Source organism: Pleurodeles waltl, chromosome 7, assembly GCF_031143425.1.
Source record: "Pleurodeles waltl isolate 20211129_DDA chromosome 7, aPleWal1.hap1.20221129, whole genome shotgun sequence".
Taxonomy (NCBI): domain Eukaryota; kingdom Metazoa; phylum Chordata; class Amphibia; order Caudata; family Salamandridae; genus Pleurodeles; species Pleurodeles waltl.
This window is the reverse complement of record NC_090446.1, coordinates 969,109,553-969,121,919: the sequence shown is the minus strand read 5'-3', so window position 1 is coordinate 969,121,919 and position 12,367 is coordinate 969,109,553. Positions and strand designations below refer to the sequence as shown.

General features: G+C 44.5%; 1 protein-coding gene across 2 annotated transcripts in view; it reads right to left on the bottom strand.

Annotated features, from left to right (window-relative positions):
* RNF213 (ring finger protein 213) overlaps positions 1–12,367 on the bottom strand; it is a 1,978,231-nt gene that overhangs the window by 381,545 nt on the left and 1,584,319 nt on the right. For both annotated transcript variants that reach the window (XM_069199724.1, XM_069199725.1), the window contains one exon: positions 4,875–5,057. In XM_069199724.1, coding sequence (XP_069055825.1) covers positions 4,875–5,057 — 183 coding nt within the window. The remainder of the gene's footprint in view (positions 1–4,874; positions 5,058–12,367) is intronic.

Here is a 12,367-nt window from a genome sequence, read left to right as displayed (position 1 = left end):
TGGTTACGTCTAAGGGTGTTATGTGTTTTGCTTGACAGTAGAAAACAAATCTTTTCCATTTGTTAGCATAACACTGCCTGGTGGTAGGTTTTCTTACCTGTTTTATCACTTCCATACATTCTGGTGGAAGATTTAGATATCAAAACTCTAAGATTTCAGGAGCTAGATTGCCAGATTGAGCATTGCTGGATTGGGGTGTCTGATCTGTTGTTTGTTTTGTGTCAACAGGTCTGGTCTGTTTGGGAGTTTTATGTGTGGTACTACTTACAGGTCTAGCAATGTGGTGTACCATGGTTGACGTGCCCACGTTGGTGCTATAAGTATGAGGTTGAGTTTGTTTTGACGCAGTTTGTTGACCAGAAATGGAATGAGCGGGAGAGGGGGAAAAGCGTTAGCAAATATCCCTGACCAGTTGATCCATAGAGCATTGCCCTTGGATAGAGGGTGTGGGTACCCGGAAGCGAAGTTTCGGCATTTTGCGTTGTGGTTGGTGGCGAAGACATCTATGTCTGGTGTTCCCCACTGACAAAAGTATTGGTGAAGTACTTGGGGGTGAATTTCTCCACTCGTGGGTTTGTTGGTGATCTCGACTGTGGTCGTCTGCCAATTGATTGTGAATTCCTGGAATGTATTGAGCTACCAGGTATATGCTGTTGTGAATTGCCCAATGCCAATTTTTTTGTGCTAGAAGGCAAAGTTGTGACGAGTGGGTTCCTCCCTGTTTGTTTAGGTAGTACATTGTTGTCATATTGTCTGTTCTGACAAGAATGTGTTTGTGAGCAAGAAGAGGTTGAAAGGCTTTTAGTGCTAGGGACACTGCTAGCAGTTCTAAGTGATTTATGTGAAATTGTTTTTGTTTGTTGTCCCATTGTCCCTGAATATTGTGATTGTTGAGGTGTGCCCCCCCATCCAATCATTGATGCATCTGTTGTAAGAATGGCATGAGGCACAGGGTCTTGAAATGGCCGCTCTTCGTTTAAATTTGTGGGATTCCACCACTGAAGCGAAATGTGTGTTTGGCGGTCTATCAACACTAGATCTTGGAGATGACCATGTGCCTGCGACCATTGTTTTGTGAGGCACTGTTGTAAGGGCTGCATGTGTAACCTTGCGTTTGGGACAATGGCGATGCATGATGCCATCATACCCAACAGTTTCGTGACAAATTGGACAGTGTAGTATTGGTTTGGCTGGATGTTTGGCAATATGGTGTGGAACGATTGCACTCTTTGTGGGCTTGCAAGTGCTTTTTGGGTGTTTAATGTGGCCCCTAAGTACTGTAAAATTTGTGCTGGTTGCAGGTGTGATTTTTGGTAATTTATTGAGAACCCTAGTGTGTGTAGGGTGTTTATTACATAACGTGTGTGATGTTGGCACTGTTTTTGAGTGTTGGCTTTTATTAGCCAATCGTCGAGATATGGGAAGACATGTATATGTTGTCTCCTTATGTTTGCTGTGACTACGGCAAGGCATTTTGTAAATACTCTGGGAGCTGTTGTTATCCCGAAGGGTAATACTTTGAACTGGTAATGTCTTCCCTGTATTACAAATCTGAGATCATTTCTGTGAGCTGGATGGATGGGTATGTGAAAATACGCATCTTTTAGATCCAGTGTTGCCATAAATTCTTTTTGTTGCAGCAGTGGGACTACATCTTGTAGCGTTACCATGTGAAAGTGTTCTGATCGGATGTAAAGGTTGAGAGTCCTGAGATCTAATATTGGTTTTAGTGTTTTGTCCTTTTTGGGAATGAGGAAGTACAGGAAGTAAACCCCTGTTCCTTTTTGATGATGTGGCACAAGTTCTATGGCTTGTTTGAGTAATAGTGCCTGTACTTCTGTTTGCAACATTGTAACATGTTGCGATGAATATTTGTGCGCTTTTGGGGGAATGTCTGGAGGAATTTGTGTGAACTCTATGCAGTAACCATGTTGGATAATGGATAGTACCCAGGTGTTTGTTGTGATGTTTAACCATTGGTCGTGGAACTTTTGTGGTCTTCCTCCCATAGGGGAAGTGTGGTGAGGGAAGGTGGTGGTCAAGTCACAGTTTGTTATTAGTGGGTTGTTTTGAGGATTGGTATTTTCCTCTAGATTTGGGAAATTGTTCTCTGTAGGATCCCCGAAATCCCCCTCTCTGATATTGTGTCTGGTAAGAGGGCTTAGCTTGTGAGGTAGGTGGCTCAGAAGGTTGTGGCCTGAAGCCTCCCCTATATTGAGGCTTTCGAAATGAGCCTCTGTATTGGGATGAATAAAGCACTCCCACCGCTTTGGCAGTGTTGGTGTCTTTTTTCATTTTGTCTATGGCTGTGTCTACCTGTGTGCCGAATAATTGTTGTTGATTAAAAGGCATGTTGAGGACGGCGAGTTGGATTTCAGGTTTAAATCCTAATGACCCGAGCCATGCATGTCGCCTAATGGTGATAGCAGTATTTATAGTTCTTGCAGCTGTATCTGCGGAATCTAGCGCCGATCTTATTTGATTGTTTGAAATTGCCTGTCCCTCCTCTACTACCGGCTGGGCTCTCTTTTGTTGGTCCTTGGGGAGATACTGAATAATGTCCTTCATCTCATCCCAGTGAGCCCTATCGTACCTAACTAGTAGGACCTGCAAATTAGCTATGCGCCACTGACCGGCTGCCTGTGACGCCACTGTTTTCCCTGTAGCATCGGATTTCTTGCTTTCTTTATCTGGAGGGGGTGCATCTCCAGAGGACTGTGAGTTCGCCCTTTTCCGTGCTGCGCTGACCACTACTGAATCTGGGGGCAGCTGTTGTGTGATAAAAATGGGGTCTGAGGGTGGTGGCTTGTATTTATTCTCTACTCTTGGGGTTATAGCCCTTCCTTTAACCGGTTCTTGGAATATTTGCTGTGCATGTTTGAGCATATTGGGGAGCATGGGTAGGCTTTGGGATGTGGCATGAGTTGAGGACAATGAATTGAACAAGAAGTCTTCCTCCAGAGGTTCTGTGTGCATGATCAGGTTAAATGCCGCTGCCCTAGCTAGAACCTGTGTATATGAGGTGCTGTCCTCAGGTGGCGATGGCTTAAATGGGTAGCACTCTAGACTATTGTCTGAGACTGGGTCATCATAGAGATCCCATGGATCTGTGTCATGTTGTGACTGCATAGTGTGTGATGGAGACTGTGCAGTGGGTGTAGCAGGTGGAGAGACAGTTAGTTGAGGAGAACGAGGAGACTGGTGAGGAGAAAACTGGGTAGGCGGAAATTCCTCTCTTGTTCTTGGCACTTTATCCGTTGGCTGTACAGTGTCCAAACGTCCATGGAAAGCCAGTTTTCTTTTTGTTCTCAGAGGAGGTGCTGTGAGGATCTTGCCAGTGTCCTTGTTGATTTGTACCCTGGCCTGTTTTTCATCAAAATCCTCCATTTGTTGCAATTCCTCATCAAATCTATGGCTTTCTTTTAATTGTTTTAAAAGTCCATGCTCCTCTGTGTAGGTATGTTTTTTCGGCTCCGAAGCTGGTTTTTTTCAGCACCAATGGGCTTGGAGTAGTTGTTGGCCTCGGTTCCGAAAGTGACTTTTGGGGTTTCAACTCGACGGGTCGGTGTCGTATGATTTCGGAGCCTGTGCCTCGACTCGAGTCCGAAGGCTTGGTTACTGGCGTGGCCTTTTTCGGTGCTGAAGATGTTACTTGGTCACCGGTAGCTTTTTTACGGGTGGAGCCATGGCCTTACGGCAGTGGCGTCACCGAGGCCTTGTATTTGGGCTTGGTTTGGGTCGAGGCAAGCATACTCACATGCTGGCCCGCTGTTATTAGTCGGTCGATGTCGGACTCTTGTTCGGAATAGGATCCCCGAACAGAGACGGCAGTGGGGATCATCTCCTCCTCTTCTGCGTCAAGGCGTTCAGTGCTTCTGGACGCCATGTCTTATCTTCGGTCTCAATGTCTTTATGTCTTTTTCGAACGGAAGGATTTACAGGCCTCGCAGGTATCCTCTCGATGATCCGGAGATAAACACAGGTTACAAACCAGATGTTGATCTGTGTAGGGATACTTGGCGTGGCACCAAGGGCAGAATCTAAATGAGGTCCACGAGGTTTTCGACTATACTTTTGGTCGGGCCGACCAGGCCCAAGTTGGGTGCGGGTGCCCCGAAGGGCAATCAAAGATCTTTATCCGCCAGTACTGAGGTGTCGATGCTAGATGAGACGTGATTGAAAGCAATACTGACTAATTTAGAGGGTTTGTAAGATTTTTCCAACTCGAACAACCGGAGTGAAGAGGAACACGTCCAAACCCAATGGCGGAAAGAAAACAATCTAAGATGGAGTCGATGCCCCTGCGCAATGGAGCAGGAAAGGAGGAGTCACTCGATCCCGTGACTTGAAAAGACTTCTTTGAAGAAAAGCAACTTGTAACACTCTGAGTCCAAAACTAGATGGCAGGACCTGTGCATAGCATGTGTATCTGCAGCTACACATGCCATCAAACATATAAATATATATATAAGAAAACAAACTGGTCCTGCTTCTGGTGCACTCTTTCATGCTGGTGCAGGTGTGAGGAATGGACCATTTCCTCTCATAAATCCAAATAAAAATAAATAACTTCCTCCTGGAGTGCGGCGGTGAAGTTGCTTGCAACTGTTTGTTCTTGGATTTATGTATATATATAAAAAACACATTACCTGAAATGTAAAACCCTGCAAAGTAAAACAATAAAACATGCCCACGATGTAAATACTCCCATTTCACTTACTACTGATTTAACACCCCTACTTGCCTACAATGTAACATACCTTCAAGTACAGAGTGCAAGGTAATTGCATCATACCATTTAGGGTACATAACAAGAACACAATGGAGCACCTAGGTAGATGGGAGTAAATTTAAAATAACGTAAAGTCTGGTACCTGAGCTCTTTCGAGACAGTAACGCAGTAGTCATCAGGAAGTTGTATTTTACACAAGGGACAATTCATCTGTCTTGTAGTTAGCCACTGTTTGATGCAGTCCCCACAATACATGTGATTACAAGGCAAGAGGATTGGTGGCTCCGGGTCGCCTAGGCAGATCGGACACACTTGTAGACCAAACCTGAATTCATAAGAGAAGAAAGGTGCAATTTAGAAAGGACCAACATCAAAATGCAGCAGAGAAAAGAGTGATTAGTCTCATCTAACAAGAAATATTTATAAATTTCACAGAGCACCATTTATGGCATTAGCTTTGTAAGCTACAAATTAAACTAGAATGACTTTACAATTGTCAGTAGTAGATTACTCACTCAAATGCACCCTTACAAGACTTCACATATCGAACACTACTTATTCATATACCAATGGGCAGATCACAAATACAAAAAACAGGTACATATGTAAATCACTCAAAATATCTATTCTTATAATAGGTGTTAGACAGGTATGCCATTATCTGAAACCGGGCACATGAGTGGACTGTAGTGGAATTAGGAACTGTCCACCAGTTTCTTAATTTTCCAAGGACTAACCCCTCAAGTGGGGTTCTGATTTGGGAAAGATCATATTGTACCTAAAGAACAGGAAGTTTACTCCTCGCGAATGAGACATATGGAGTATTTTTCTACTGCTGATTATCATTATGCATTGTGTTGCACATGATCTAAAGCCCTGCCTAAACAGGGCAGGACTTCTGACACTATGACTGCAGCCAGATGGCGGAAATTGATTCAACATGCTACTTCTGCAACTATTTTGTATGCCTGAAATGAGACGTGGGATAGAATAGGTTGCAGGACAGAGCACCTGTGTATTTTTGGCAGGTGGCCCGTTTTCACCAACCTCAAAATGAGGCCCTAAGATTGACAAACCATTTTTTGCAGAGAAGAGGAAATTGGCTATAGGCAAAGTCCCCCAAAAACAAGGTGAGGCTTATAAGGATCAGCCACATCCTGCCAAATGAGGGAAGCCTAAAAGCAGGCATTAAAGCTCTTGAAATGCTATTCCTGTCATTTTAGGTCCACAAGTATGCACTCCTAGAGAGTTCATAATTGTCTTATTTGTGGGTGTGGGTGTCTGTGCATGTGTATGTTTGTGTATATATAGGGACACACACAGATATGGAACAGCAGAACACATATAGAGTGCAGCATATAAATATACATGCACACATACATTATTTTGTTCTGGAAAAACAGAAAGAAAAGTTGTAACGTGTGCTAAAAAACATTTTTTTAATTATTGGGTTTTTATTGCGCTCTTGTTTTAAAAGGACGCATATAAAGAAAATGCTGCCTTCATACAGGCTTTATTCTTTTCTTACTTAGAAAGACTTGTGTCTCTGTGTACGAATGTGTTCCAAGATTCAGCATGCAGAGGTACTATTCACTGTCTATGAATATAAAAGAAGATCCCATGATGGGGAAATAGGAATCCATTGATAAAGAATTTTAATTAACACATCTTTCTATGGGCAAGTAAATGGTTCAATGGCTTGTGCCTATATGGAATATGTATTTTACATCCATGCTCTGTGCCCATAAAATACAGAATGGACTCACACATACTAATTGTTATAAACTAGAGTGTGTTAGAAATAGGTTTTTTGGTTGGCTAGGGTTTGCACCTAAGCCAGGCAGAACCCACCCATTCTAGTCAGGGTGAGGGAGTTACACACACAAGATAACCCCTGCTCACCCCCTTGGTAGCTTGGCACGAGCAGTCAGGCCTATCCCAGAGGCAATGTGTAAAGCGTTTGCACAACACGTGACACACTATCCCCACCACAAAGGAAACACAATACCAAGTTATATAAAAATGAACTGTATTGCACAGAACAGTATTAGACCAAATACAACATGTCAGTAATACCCTGCTACCCAAGCAATTGTCAGAACATTACACAGTACTATTACTCTGCAAGAAACAGCAGTAGCCACATACAACACAGAGGTTACTGGATATCCTGTGATATAAGCAATAGTCAGGTAAACATTACTAAAATAATGCGCATGTCATAGTAAATATAAATGCCCAGAAAAGGATCATCAGAAAACACATGGCAAGTCATGAAAAACATATTATCAAATATCCATGGATCATAGTAAAAACGTACTCACAAATGTCCCTGGCAGAAATATACATCGTACTGTACCATCACGACTGCCCATATCATGCAGCATCCTCATGTGCCTATAAAACATGAAGCCCTCCCTGACTGTTTACAGGCCCAAATACCTGGGGCCAGGTAAAAGGGGAGGGGAGACTCCAATGCTCCTTCTGCGCTAAAACAGGGGCCACCAGACAAAGGGTGGAAAAGAGGGGGGCGGCACGCTCCCCCTGCTTTCTTTAAGGAAGGCCCCTCCTAATTCCAAAACTCAATCTGGGGCGCCAGTTGTAGCTAGCGACCCCCAGGGCCCAACTGGCCCTCGCAGGGGGGCAGGGGAGCCCAAATGGGGCAAAGGGCTCAATCCAGGCAGAGGCAGCCACCCACGTCCTCACAGGGCGGCTGCGGACATCCAGTTTCCCCATCAGGGGAACTAGAGCTAAGGATCAAGCCTCCTGGCTCTGGGGCACAAAGCCCCACACTCCCGCCCGGCAGGTAGACTCCGCACCTCTCTACCCGGCCGGTGGGGTTCCTATTGCAGCAGCAATCTGGGGCACGCCCGGTGCCCTCCAGGGTCCTGTGGCTGCTCCGCTCCGTTTCCAGAGGCCTCTGCCTCCAATAGCTGGATGATTCCGGCATGCAGCCGCCTTCTCTCCCGGACCGCGGCAGTGACGCACCAGAAGCAGGTGCATGCTTGTGCCCCGGGGGCGCTCCTTGGAGCATGCTCCACCCCAGGGGCACCATCAGGAGCGCAGTGGCTCCAACCTTCGCTTTCCCATGCCACGGGGGCACCCAACACAACGCGTATTCAACATGCTTGCCGATCTTCGAGTGTCTGGGTTGCAGCAGTGATTTCTCCTCCTATGATCACGAGTAGCGCTCTTCAGGCGCTAATTCACAGAGATACAGCGCACTCCTCAAGTACTGCAACAACTGAAGCTGAGGAGCTCTAAAGGTGCCAGGGCTAAAGCACAATGCACCAGCAGACAAAAGAAAGTGCTCCTCATGCTGGGAAGTCCACAGTTTCAGAGGACAGTGGCCACAGCACCTAGCCACTGAGGACACGAGGGGAGCACAGGGCGGCAGGGCCCAGCAACAGGCCAGCACAAGGAGTGTGCAGTCAGTGGCAGCTCCTCCTAGTGACCCAGCGAGTCACAGGTCAGCACAGCAGCAGCAGTCCAAGGTGGTGTCTGGTGAGTCCTTCCAGCAGCATTCTGTGTCCAGTTCCATAGAATGTTTCTTGTGCACCTCACATAGGGAAAAATCCCCTGTACTTATAACTCAGTTTTGCAAAGCATTTTCAATGAGGGAGAGAAGAGGTTCCAACCAGTTACAGCTGGTTCTAGGAGTGTCCCCTCTCTCCTCCAGCACAGGCTCCAGACATCAGTTTGGAGTAAATTAGCCCTTTACATGAGGCCAGGGCACAGCCTTTACAAAGGCAGGTGTGCCCCGTCTCGACCCAGGAAGACTATTCAAAATGCAGATGCACCTCTGTAACACCTCCATCCTCCCCGTGTACAGGCTGTCTGAAAAGTATGCACAATGCCCAGCTGCCACTATGCCCCAGAAGTGGATTGGAGTCAAGCTGCAAAACACCAGAGTCATAGGGACAGAGAAATGCTGACTTTCTAGAAGTGGCATTTCTAGAATAGTAATAAAAAATCCACCTACACCAGTAAGCAGCATTTCTTACTACCATTAACATACCAAACATGCCTATGCTAACCTTCATAAATCAGAAAGTATCCCCTAGACATAAGGCAAGGCATTTCCAATGCAATCCTATGAGCAAGGTAGCACTCACGGCAGCGAGAAACCAAATAATTCAAGCCTGTCTGTTCCTGAAAGCTGGGAAGATGGTGATTTTACCATCGCAACCCCTTTGTTGATGGCATTTTCAGGGGAAAAACCACGAGCCTTCTTCTGCAGCCCATTTTTTCCCATTTTGTTTTTAAAAAACGAAGTTTTCGCTGTATTTTGGCTAATTTCTTGGTCTCCTTCAGGGAAACCCACAAAGTCTGGGTACCTCTAGAATCCCTATGATATTGGAAAAAAAGGACGCAAATTCGGCATGGGTAGCTTATGTGGAGAAAATGTTATGAGGGCCTAAGCACGAACTGCCCCAAATAGCAAAAAAAAGGCTCGGCACAGGGGGGGGAAAGCCCTGGCGGCGAAGGGGTTAACGTAAGTATGTAATCGTTGTTGCAGTTTCTTTGCAATTTCTTTTAACATACTTCTTTTTCAAACTAAAGGAAATACTTTAGGAAGAAATTAGGGATACACAAACTATATTTTATTGCACTGAAATACAGTATATGATTATTTTATGGACATATTTTGAAGTTCACTAAGCCTCCAAAATGAACTTTTCACTATTTAGAACGATAATTCCCATAACTACCGTATTTTCCGGCGTATAAGACGACTTTTTAACCCCTGAAAATCTCCTCAAAAGTCGGGGGTCGTCTTATACGCCGGTATACGGTGTGCTGAAACTTCAGGGACAGGCGCCCTGTAGCTGAGCCACCGTGCGTTGCATTTGGAAATCGATTCCAAGCGTATGATGGGTTCCGCATCCCACAAGATTCAGCTACTTGTGGACACAGAGCTGATTGGTCAACCGTGAGTTGAGCTGTCCTTACCGTGTGCCGCAATCCTCGCTGGCAGTTGTCTGGACAGGCACGTATTCCAGCATGTGCTCCAGGCTATTCCACTTGCACTGTTTTATGTTTACATGTTTGATGACAAACAGCCTTCTGTTTATAAGCGACAGTTTTCCTACTATGTACCTGCATGTCATAAGCATTTGAATTAAAATTACCATGTTAAAATCAAATCTGATGTTTTTAAATTTTTATTTGGTGTGCGTTGGAAGAGGAGTAGTCTTATACAGCGAGTATAGCCCAAACCCTATATTTTAACAGGAAAAGTAGGGGGTCGTCTTATACGCCCGGTCGTCTTATACGCCGGAAAATATGGGTAAATATGGCATCCTTACTTATGCACTCGCTCAAAAGTGAGTTTTATTGGTTCAGGAAGAGCAAAATTTAATTCTCAAGGAGTAGAAAGTCTTCCAATAGGGGGAAGACTATTCTTATACCCTTCAGTAAATCTTTGATCATAGGAATGGCGAAAAAAAGCCTGACTGAGATTGACATTTTTCTGTATATAAAATATGTTCCTGAGATACAACGCATGTGCAGAGTTTTGAATAGTAAAGAAAATAAGGCAATGAAGTAATCTGATATTATTCATTGTCGACCGCTTTTTCTAAACCTGTTGGTAAACCAGAAGCAGTTTTGTAGCATCCACACAGGTTTGATTAATCTGTATCAAGACAGTCAAGAACACAAGACAATCATCTGAGACAACAAGAAGTACTTTAGAAAATAAAGACTGCTGCTACCATCCAGTCTAAGTCGATCCTGTACTATTTCATGATCTGGCAAGCCATTTACAGATTAAAATAACGGAGTATATTGAGGTCAAAAGAAACTCAACAGCCCTTGCAGAACAAATCAAGTATGGATGCAAGAAGGAACGTTTTTCCATCAGCTTTTATTACATGAGCTCGATTGTGATGTGACTGGCCCATATACCACAGGCGGAATAACAAATTATAAATGAATAACTGCACTGAAGAAGAAGACTCATACGAAGTCCTGAAACCAAAACAAATATGCCTCAAATGAGCTCTTCAATAATTTAGACATTGTTGGATCACCTTTACTGAAATAAAAAGGTTAGGAAGTAGACTGTGTGGGCAATTAAACACAGATAAAACATAGCACTAAGGTATTCCCTAGATGTATTACTTCCTGTGATTTAGTCTACTAATGAGGTGTCCATGCACTTTAAGGATTACGATTTGTGCATCCAGGAAATAAACAACCTTTGGTAACACTATTTTTTGGTGACTCAGTAATGCCCAATGGAACTCAAAGCTAGTTTCGGGTTGAGCCTATGGTTCCTCTCCTATTCGTTTCCAGGACAAGGTAGAGTAAAAAAGCCTGGCACCATGACTGGGTGGAAAATATGAAAAGTGTCACTACTTTGGACAAGAATGCCGCTGAGCCCTCACGACCAACTTGTCCAGATAGAATGTATTAGGAAGTTGCACTGATGGCACCAACAATTCACTCACTTGTTCGGCTAATTTAATGGCAATCAGGAAGAGCATGTTCAATATCAGCAGTCAACGTGTACAAGTTTGTATTAGCAAAAAAAGCTGTGCATGTAAAAAAAAAGTCAAGATCAAGATAAAATCCCACTGTGACATGAGGTAAGGTTTTGGGGGAAACATGAGAGTCTGGCCTTTAAGGTGACAAAGAGGGCTGACTGGGCAAACACAAAAAGGTATCAACAAATAGCCTTTAAATATTACCACTGCAGGACCTTAATGGGCCAAAATACAAACAACAACACATCAGAAAGTTTGGCCTACACAGGATCAACTTGATGGGCCCCACATCAGGACACAAATTTGCCTCAGCACCCAGTGCAGATGCACTTTGTGGACAGGCACCTACTTGTGCAGATGTCATCTACTAATTGTACAGGAAACTCAAATAGGTTCAAATGTAGTCTCACAATCTACATGCATGGAAGGTCACACTGTGGAGATTCAGGTACAGGGCCGTCCCCTATTGCTGAGAATGGTGACTCTCCCAAAGTGATAGACGGATTGGAGAATAAATGCTCACGCTCAGGAGGTCTAAATATCATACTCTCCTGGCACAGGGCTATCAAGGTGATGTGAGCCCCATCTGACCTGATCTTCAAACTCAAGGCATGAGATGTAGCGGCGAGAATGCATAGAGGAGACCTGAGTCCATTCCCAGGAAAATACTGTTTCCAAATTGCTTTCTTGGAGGAAGCTCCAAAGCACAGAAGTTTTGACACTGCACATTCTAGTAGTGGTGAACAGATCTAACCAGGACATGCCCAACCGATCAAAGAGAGAAGTCAATTGCCACCTCAAAGGTGGAGAAACTACTTGTGGTCCTCCAGCCAATGTTTGCTCAAATCAACGGCTCTGGCATTCAGGGACCACACTAGGTGATTAACTACCAGAAAGATCTTCTGCTAGTCTAGCCACCTCCAGTCATGTAGAGCATCCTGGCACAGGATTCAGTAACCCCTCTACCCACCCTCCTTTCTAGAGTCCATGTGGACCTCCACCAAGCTCCCCTTGATGAATCGTAGGAAAGCTAGTAAAGCCAGATGAATTATCCAACATTCCAGAAGATTGGTGTAGAGCTGGCTCTCTGCTGGAGACGAGAGGCCTCTGATCTAAAACTCCTGCAACCCAGCAATGACACATC